Here is a 10,420-nt window from a genome sequence, read left to right as displayed (position 1 = left end):
TTTAGAAGTCTCGTCCACTGCCTCCTCTTTTTATTATCATTGGGATTTTCAAAATCAAACAAAATTATCGTTCGGGTTCATTTTTTTTACTTTCTAGAAGTTCCGCCAAACAGCCAGCGGCTTTGCCCCATACTTCTCTATGACCTGCCCGTTGCCTCCCCTCTTCATTGTCATTGGGATTTTAAAAATCAAATGCAATACCTTATAGTTTTAAAATTTATTGTCTCATCGGATTTCGTTTTTATAATTTTTAGAAGTCTCGTCCACTGCCTCCTCTCTTTTTATTGTCATTGGGATTTTCAAAATCGAACAAAATTATCGTTTGTATTCATATTTTTACTTTCTAGAAGTCCCGCCAAACAGCCAATGGCTTTGCCCCGTCCTTCTCTATGACCTGCCCATTGCCTCCCCTCTTCATTGTCATTGGGATTTTAAAAATCAAATGTAATTATGATTGGGGTTCATTTGGCTTTGCCCCGTACTTCTCTATGACCTGCCCGCTGTCTGCCCTCTTCATTGGCATTGGGATTTTAAAAAACAAATGTAATACCTTGTAGTTTTTAAAATTTATTGTCTCATTGGATTTCGTTTTTTTTTACTTTTTAGAAGTATCTCCAACTGCTGTAATAGTGCTATTTAACGGCCCGCCCGTCCCTCATCTTAATCGTCGTTGGATTCTATTTGAGATTTTGTTTATTTGAGATTTTGTTTATAGTTTATAGATGACCCATCAACCGTCACCGCTCTACTTTTTTACGGACATGTTGTTTTCCCCTTTTTATTATCATTTATCATCGTTATATTCTAGATGGATTTATTTTTGAAAATTCAATATTTTTCATTCCGATGTTTTGTTATTTATAAATTGTATCCCTACTTTAACTCTTATAATTATTTTATATTTTACGAATTTATTTTTTTTTATTTTGAATTTCAATTTATCTCGTGATGGGTTTTAGATGATCTTTTCTTTCAATAGTATTTATGTTTTATTTCGAAATTTGGTTATTTTTAAATTGTATTCCTAATTGAACTCTTATTTCAGTTTTTCTAAGTTCTCAATATGTGCTACTACTATGTGCTTAATTTGGTCTGGTCATAAGGTGCATGGTGCTGACGGTGGCCCAGTGGCTTGCATGTTATTGTATTTTATATACCTTTGTTTAGTTCAAAAAATTCAATTGTATTACATATATTAATATTTATGTTATCAATCTTCACCGTTATAATTTGGTTCTACCACAATCTAATGGCTTCGATTTTTTTTCTTCGATTAACATGATAACTTATAGTAGAAAAAATATAGGACGACTAAGCCGTTGTCTTAATAATAAATATTTCAACTACTATGATGGTTTTCTAAGTTATCTTAATAATATAGATAGATAAAAAGGAATATCTGGCAAAGACGATTTACATATTTATTATTGGGATTATATTTTTATTCCAAATATTATTTTTATGTTTATTTTGGAATCTATAATTTTAAAGAAAAACTTTTTAATTGTATTGCTTAAGGTGCACCTAGCTTGCTGTCGTGCACATGCTATATGTCGTGCCTTCTGGTTGCTGCCGTGCATCACCGAGTCTGGCTCATCGCGCAGCCGCACGGTTGACCCACTGCTGCGGATTTCCGTCGCTCACTGCTAGTGTCTATCTTCAGATCAACAAAATACATCTAAAAATTGGGATCTACAGTGCTTTGTTGCTTGCTGCTTTTTATTTCTTGCCTAATTCATTTAGGTCCTAAATCTAACCGGTTAGTTTAGGAAATCGTACAACTCTTTTGAGTCCGTTTGCATGTTGGTCCCAGTTATAGATTGATTCTAATTCAGCACATGTAGGGTGCTCCGTATCTCTTACTTAACATGTTAGATTTATGTTAAATCTCATACGTTAAAATACATACCTAACAATCTAACAGTGTAAATAATTCATATTTTCCTGATTAATGTGAGAATTTCTAGCCTCTACGGTGAACGTGGTGCCTTCTTTTAAGGTTGTTTTAATAATATAATAGATAGATTTCATCTAACGATGTATAATATTGGACCCACCAATTTAAGTGAAAATCAAGGGGTATATGTTTTGCTTTTTTTCTTAGAATTTATAGGATTTTCTTTAATTTATTATAGCGCCACGTGGCGACTTGAAAGTGTTTGTAGGAAGTTTAATGTACTTTTATTATATATTTAGTATATAATAGATATATATATATAGATAGCATTGTTAGTTGATGGACTTATGTAGCTACGTAGGCTTTGAATAGAACCCAATCAACAAAACTAAAAGAGAGTAGCTATATTTATGGCGCCATATTTTTCACCAAAAGTTAGTTGGCATGTATTTATATTGTAAGTCACTAAATTACATATGTAATTTTAGTGTATTTACAATGTAAGTCCTAAAATTACATATGTAAGTACTAAAATTACATATGTAAGTCACAAAATTACATACTAATTACATATGTAAGTGGTGTGTAAATAGGGTGTAACTACTGTCTAAATATACTACTAATATATACTAATTACTATTTATACTTTAATTACATATGTGTTTCGCTGGTCGGTACAAATACTCATACTTGATTGAGTGCATGCAGTGAAGAAAAAAATAGTAGCAAAGTTCTCCAGTAGACCGCCAATTAGCGACCTGTAACCTATGAAGCACAACAACTAGTTACGTGTAATTAAGTATGCTAGCACGAATCCTATGACCGATCCAATGGCTCAACAAGCGACTGTAATCAACCAGAAAATGTGTCGCTAAAAATTTAGCAAAACCGAACTAAAATTAAAGGCATATATATATATATATATATATATATATATATATATATATATATATATATATATATATATATATATATATATATATATATATCACGTGAGGTAATCCTAGCCCACAAAATTAAGATTAAAGGCATAATATCACTTGAAGACCTACGGTTAACGTGGGAGCTCTACGATATCACTACGGATGACGATGTGGATGAAAAAAAAAAGCTACGATAATCAAAATCCGTCGTAAGTTTTTTTTTAAGAAAAAACATTCAAATGTAATTGTAATACAATTATAATAAAATTATACTATAACTACTGTTACTATAGTGTAACAACATGCAACTATGAGATAACTACACTTTAACTGTAATTTATATATACATTGCTTGTAGGAGCAAGTATAATAGTAGGCTATAAGACTAAATGCTGAGGTGGAGGAGAGAAGAGAGGAGAGAGAGGAGAAGCGAGCTATAAACTTACAGCCGGCTTGGATATAAGAACAAAGAAACTCTGTGAGAGAGACAGGTGGGTCATATATTAATTGTAAAGAGCTAACTATTATATAAATGAGCTGAGAGAAGGCTACCAAAAACCTTATAGCCAATAAGTCGGTTGTATTATTACCCTTACTCTAACCAAGAGAAAACTTTGATAGCTCGGTTGTCCATGGCATATGCGCGTGGTGTGAGCGGGAAGTTCTGGGTTCCTCTTCCCCACACGGCTAGCTAATTCTTTCTCAGCTCAGCACAAATCTTCAAGTGCATTGAATGGTTAAAAAAGTCGAAAGTTTTCAACCACAAAAACTGCCGCCAGTTTTTTTAGCAAAACGGTAGTAGTAGATAACGTGCACATCTTAAGGCCGAGGATAAGATATAACGGGTAGAGTTTTTTTTTTTCTTTAGCAAAACCGTAATAGATATGCACCTGTTAAGGCCGAGGATAAGATATAACAGGTGGAGTTTTTTCAGCAAAACCGTAATAGATATGCACCTATTAAGGTAGAGGATAAGATATAATAGGTGAAGTTTTTTTCACCAAAACCGTAAAAGATATGAACTTGTTAAGGCTAAGGATAAGATACTCCCTCCGTCCCAAAATATAAATGTTTTAGGACTTCAACACAGTCTTTAAATGCTACTTTGACCAACAATATCTATAAAAATAAAAAAAATTCAAATAAAAAGAGTTACATATTATGATAGCTTGATTATAAATCTAGTAAGATCAATTTTACACGATTGATCTTTTTTATTTTCTTGCTATTAGTAGTCAAAGTTAGAAATGATTGACTTGGCACTATTCTAAAAATGCTTATATTTTGGGACGGAGGGAGTATAACAGCTGGAGGAGTGCAGGTGAGTTGGTTTTGGTGCCATTCCGTTTCTCGTAAACTTGACTTATGTATATGCTGCTACATTTTTCGCTTTTGGACCACATAATCTCCTTGTAATCTTAATCGATCGCTCCTGTTTCTCATCAGAAGTAGCGAGAGGGCAAGATCCGGAGAAGTAATCAAGGACTACGGAAGTGATGGACGCCGTGGAAACGATCATCTCAACCGGGATCAACATCTATGAAGCGACCCAGCTGAGCGATGAACTGTCCCGCCTGCAGGCCACCTTGCCCAAGGCTCGCTTCCTCATCAATCGCGGCGAGTGGGGCAGGTTCAAGAACAAGGACATGGCGATCCTTCTGTCGCAGCTCAAGGTCACCACCTACGACGCCGAGGATCTTCTCCGCGAGTTCGATGACCAGGCGCTGCGGCAAAAGATGGAGGACGCTGACCGGAGCTGGGCAGGTCAACTCTTATCTTCCTCTCTAAATCATGCAAAAACTTTGATCCGTGGTAGCAAAACAAGGATAAAGTAGGCCCAGGAGAAGCTTGACAAGGCTGTGGCTGATTTAGAGGGAGCGATCAATTCAGTGGGTCTTAGTATCGAGGCAGTTCAACACATGCCGGAGACAAGTTCAGTCATAGGTGTGTCTCAAGTGTTTGGCCGTGATAAAGAACGAGATCTAGTGATTGAGAAGCTGGGTGTGCGTTCGATGATTGGACGTAATAGTCAACGAGATCAAGTGATTGAGTTACTGGGTGTGCCACTCACCAGGGGTGCTGCTGCACGGGCTAAAGAGAAGAGAGCAGTAGCCACTGTCACTGGCACGAAATCAGCATCCTGCAGAACGAAGAAACTGAAGGGAGAGAGCAGCAGGGCCCCTAGACTTGATGAGGCCAAATGCATCGGCAATGTTTCTGTCTTGCCGATTTTTGGCATTGGTGGGGTGGGGAAGTCTACCCTAGCTCAGTTCATCTACAATGATCCAAGGGTGCAAGCTCACTTTGGCAAGAGGAGGGTATGGGTCTGTGTTTCAGACCTCTTTGACAAGAGAAGAATAACAAAAGAAATCATTGAGTCTTTCACCAAGGAAGAGTATAAGTCACTTTTCAATTTAGATGCTCTTCAGGTGGAATTGATGGAGCAGCTGGGGAGACGAAAGTTCCTTTTGGTGTTGGATGACATTTGGCCAAATGCTAATGACGAGTGGGAGTCATTTTATGCACCATTCAAGAACGGACCTAAAGACAGTATGATCCTAGTAACTACAAGATCTCCAAATGTTGCTGATCTTGTTGCCACCAACAACTGTAAGCCTATCCAACTCGAAGGCTTGGATAGAGATATATTTTGGGAGTTCTTCAGCAAGTGTGCATTTGGAGAAGAGCGTCCAGAATCATATCCTCAATTGCAAGATATTGGTCACAACATTGCCTCTAGGTTATGTGGATCTCCTTTGGCTGCCAAAACTATTGGACGTTTGTTGAATATGGAGCTGACCGTGCAACATTGGGAGACAGTTCAGAACAGTGAATTGTGGGAGCTGCCACATCGAGAGAATGAGATATTACCGGCCCTCCAACTGAGCTACTTATATCTCCCACAAGAACTTAAGAGATGCTTTGCATTTTGCTGCATGTTTCCAAAAGATTACAGCTTTGAACGAGATGAGATCGTTGACATTTGGGTGGCCGAGGGCTTTGTTGTGTCAAGTGGAAGCACGCGTCTTGAAGATATGGGGATTAGGTATTTGGATGATTTGAGGAGCAGGTTTCTTTTTCAAACCGACCCCAAGTATCCTAATCGAACTAGATATGTCATGCATGACTTGATCCATGATATGGCGCAATCCGTTTCTGTGGATGAATGCCTCTTGATGCAAGATTTGAGGTCTCGGAATGAGAGGAGAATGCTATATGCAGTTCGCCATATGTCAGTCGAGGTCGCTGATGAATCCCTGAAGAGCGGAATGAGAGGCATTCAGGATTTGAACAAATTGCATTCACTTAGGTTTGGAATCAATTTCAATGTTGAGATTACCTGGTTCAATCAGCTCTCCAACATCCTATATTTGAGCCTAAAGGGTTGCACGGTGGTCAAGCTACCTGAGAGCATAGGCGAGTTGAACAGTCTCCGTTATCTTGATATTTCTTATAGCGGTGTACAAGAATTGCCGGAGAAATTCTAGTGCCTTTACAGCCTACAGGTTGTTGATGCAAATGGTTCGAGTCTAAAAGCAATTAGTCCGGATGTCATAAAGCTAATCAACTTGCGTCGTCTAGCATTGCCAACAGGTTGCTCTCCAAAGTTATCAGAGATAAGTAGGCTTGGAAATCTATCTCGTCTATGGAACTTGCAATATTTTACAGTTGGAACAGGGGATGGGCGGAAAATTGGTGAGTTGAGGGGCATGAATCAGCTCAGTGTAGCTCTACTTATTAGTTCTATTTGTAATGTTAAGAACGAGGAAGAGGCCGCTGAGGCTAGCCTTGTTGAAAAATGGTACCTCCAGAATCTAGTTCTACAATGGCGAAAGAAAGTCACAAGTTTAGTGAAGAGCAGTGAGAATGGAGTGCTCGAAGCCTTGCATCCTCCACCAAGAATTGAACACCTTACAGTCCAAGGTTTTGGGGGTGATAGCTTTTCTCCTAGTTGGTTTAGACTAGAAAGCCTGCTGACTTTAAGGAGCCTGGTGCTTTTCCATTGTGGCGTCTTGAAAATTCTGTCAATCCCATCGTTTCCTTCCCTCGAACTTCTAACGCTATCAGGAAATATTCGGCTGAAAACAGTAACAATTCTTGGTGGTTCGACTGGTGGTGAAACGATGCAGCATGCAAGCAGCAGTAGCAGTAGCAGCAATGGCACAGCATGTCTTAGTGGACTCACCTATATAGGTCTTTACAGTTGTGAGGACCTGCAGAATCTTGATCGGTGCTTGTCCCCGGAATACTTGCCATCCATCAAGTCCATAGAGATCGACAGCTCCAGCGATCTAGGACTGTCAATGCCTGTCGATAGTTTCGTGGGATTCAAATACCTACAAGATCTGAAAATCCACTGCAAATTGTTATGCCCGCAGGGAATGGTTTTGCCACCCTCACTCCGACGACTCTCTATTGTGTCTGGCCGTAAGGTTGACTTCCCGGCCTGCCTACAGAGCCTCACCTCTCTCAACATCCTGCATTTGTCTAGCTACGATGGCATGGAGTCCATTCCGCTGGGCACAAATCTTCAGGTCAAATGCCTGCTTCTCGAGCAGTGCTCGGAGCTGTCATCCATTGGAGGATCACACGTTCTTTCATCCATGCAGTTCGTGAGCATATCGATCTGCCCAAAGCTGCACGAAGTAGAGCAGCCCTTTAAAAAGTGCCTGCTGACTAATAAGGACAAGAAGGAACTGCTTCAATTTACCTATCACTTATATGGATAAAGCATAGCTGATTTCTAAAGACTTCTGGGGTATTTTTCTTCACGCTACGGCACCCACAGCCTTCTGTTGATAATTGAGCGTTGGCTGGTTTGGGTGAGCCGTCGACGTGTGCCTTGAGATTGAAATGGCCGAGAAGAACAAAGAAAAGTTCACACCATGTAGAGAGTTGGAGGGTGAGCGGTGGATGTGGTTTTTGATGTTAGAAACGAGTGCGAAAGCGGGAGCAGGTCTGGGGTTAGCCATGGCGGGATCTGCCGAGGTGCATGAGCAGACTTTCTTCTGATACCATGAAGAGATTTTCTTCTGTTCAGCAGGTAGCGCGGTAACAAATCTCTGCCCTTCGTTCTATCCGATCAGACGATTGGCAAGGTGTGGTACCTCCAGATACATATTTGCCCATGAGGTGGTACCGGCAGTGTTGAGAGAGGTGGAAGGTGCTTGAATCCCCTCTGTCCGATGAGTGGTAACAGCGATGGCTTGTCCATGGGCAACTGTGGCGGCGAGGTGGTGGCGGCCGTGGCGGTGAGGTGGTGTTGGCGGCGGCGGCGGCGGCTGGTGCGTGAGCGGCCGTGGCGGCGAGGTGGTGGTGGCCGCGGTGTTGAGGTGGTCATGGAGTCGTTAGAGCTGGCGATGTGGTGGCAGCGGCGGGGGCTTTGGCGGCTGCAGTGACGAGGTGGTCGTGGAGCGAGGTGGTGGTGGCCGCGATATCGTGGTAGTCATGGAGTCGTTGGAGCCGGTGATGTGGTGGCGGCGGTGGGGACTTTGGCAGCTGTCGGCGGCCACGGCGGCATAGTGGTGGTGCTCCAGTTGTCCTCTGAAGCTCTAGGACTTTTCGTTTGCTGTTGCTGCGATGCCGGTGATCAAGGATATTGCCGATGCGTAGTGGTATTACATAAGTTGTTCGCTGAAGTGTGTTGATAGGTAAGTTTCATTCCAAGCATATGTCATTTTTTTAGTGGTAATTCAGTATAGATAAATTTTCTTTTAATTTAGTCATGCATGTCAATATAACAGTCCTGTTTTTTTTAGGAGGATGACACTCTGATTGGAGTAGATCTGGCATCCAAGAGTACAAAAGACATTCAAGCAGCTTTGGCACTTGCTGGAACATGTCAATCTGGGTACACTGGTGGAGAAACCATCTTTGGTCTGTCGGCCGAAATCCACAATAGTCCCGGTTCCACTAAAAACCGGGACTAAAGATGATCTTTAGTATGAAGCTAGAGCTGGAAATGGCGGACCGTTTTTAGACATGAAAATTTCACTCAAGAAGTTGTCCAAGCAGGAAAAGGAGACCAATGACATTAGAAATTGGTTCATAGGAATAATAGTTCTAGCTGTGCTCCTTCTCATGAAATTATTTGATAATATGTACTATGACTACCGTTGTTGATTTTCTGGATGTTAAAATGGAAAAAAATTTAGTCATATTGCTAGATGTTATTAGCTATGCTAAATCACAACATATTCCCCAACTTACAATATCAATATCAATTTTTAACTCAATGCATAAAGCTGTTCTTGATGTCCTCCTGATAACTTAGGTGTACTCCAGTTTGTCAGTTTGTTTCATGTTCTTGTCACAGGAAGCAACTAGGACAGTTGCTTGTGTGGAAACTGAATGACACTAATTTTTTGTGTAGTCTGTTCAAACTTTTGTGTTCAGTTCTTCTCACCATTAGAAATTAAATAACAATATGAATGCAAGTACCTAATGACAATATGAATGGCTGTGAACTTCTTTGAATGACTGAAAAGCAAATTGGCAGCAATGATAAATTAATGAATTCCAATGGAATTGCATGTTAATAAGTGCCCATCCATCTGAAAACACCTGCAGGAAAATATTTACATTTATGGAATTGCAGTCAGAAGATCTCATGTGAATAGGAAAATATTGACATAACTGAAAGTTTCAGATGCAAATCAGCAAATGTGTCACCATATGGCTCGTGACGCCATGATCCATGCTAAATGGCGAACCAGAAAATTCGATTTGCCTGGCACCAAATTCTCCAATCCCAATACCTACTCAACAGGTTAGCTTGCATCTGAGATCTGACCATCTACTGAAAGTCTGAAACTAATACTCCATCCAACACTAGTCCTCACTCCTCAGTCGCACCCAATACATTGCACTAGGTATTTAGCAAATGATATAGGCGGAAACATAAACAGAGGATAAACAATCAAACCCATAATATGCAAACAATAAGAGGACAAATAATTGAAACATATAGACTTAAGAAACAGCAGATGCATCAAGTAAACAGATGCTGAAGCCTAAAGGTTCCCTGGCTACAGAAAGTGAAGTTGTGAATTCTTGCAGTGCATAACACAAGATTAAGTCAGGGCATACACAAAGCGCAGCTCATGAATGGTGTCATACGCTTAATGGCATTACATCACCCTGATGCCAGCTCGCACAATTTCAGAGTATTGACGAGTCTCGAAGAAATTGAATGCCAACAATCAAGCTTCAGGAAAGGTGAGACATGTCCGATGATGCCCCGTCGGCCCGTGCAGTTGCAGCGGAGAGGCGCACGTGGCTGCGACTGCCATCGACGGCCGGCTGCGTAGCCTCCGTGGATGTGGGCGACCATCCGCAGCCGCCGCACTACTCCACATCAGACCTCCGCCTGCCGTCGTCGGCCGGCTGCGTAGCGCCGGGGATGCGGACGGACTAATCCGAGCGCCGGTGAGGAAAAGAACAAAGGATAAGAGCGTCATTTTATAGCTTACTTATTTTTTACGGTTTTACTACGTGGGGAATGCTATAAGTCTTATATTATAAAACAGAGGGAGTACTTACGTATTTTTTTTACGGTTTTTTAGGCTTAAAAACTTTCAAATTGTAGACTGTTAGATCA

At 40.7% G+C, this 10,420-nt stretch overlaps 1 protein-coding gene across 2 annotated transcripts; it reads left to right on the top strand.

Annotated features, from left to right (window-relative positions):
* The first annotated feature begins 4,168 nt into the window (after positions 1–4,168).
* On the top strand, positions 4,169–9,020 carry LOC127775908 (uncharacterized). Of its 2 annotated transcripts, none has more exons than XM_052302220.1 (2): positions 4,169–4,584; positions 8,580–9,020. In XM_052302220.1, exons 1-2 carry the CDS (start codon positions 4,317–4,319, stop codon positions 8,585–8,587), a joined length of 276 nt encoding a protein of 91 aa, XP_052158180.1. In that variant the 5' UTR covers positions 4,169–4,316; the 3' UTR covers positions 8,588–9,020. The 2 variants fall into 2 exon arrangements, 1 of the variants encoding a protein (XP_052158180.1); XR_008018072.1 differs by lacking the exon at positions 4,169–4,584 and adding an exon at positions 6,515–8,471.
* Positions 9,021–10,420: the final 1,400 nt, after the last annotated feature.

This window comes from Oryza glaberrima, chromosome 6 (assembly GCF_000147395.1).
Source record: "Oryza glaberrima chromosome 6, OglaRS2, whole genome shotgun sequence".
Lineage (NCBI taxonomy): Eukaryota > Viridiplantae > Streptophyta > Magnoliopsida > Poales > Poaceae > Oryza > Oryza glaberrima.
Note: the sequence above shows the minus strand (reverse complement) of the source record. Positions and strands in the feature narration are given on the sequence as shown.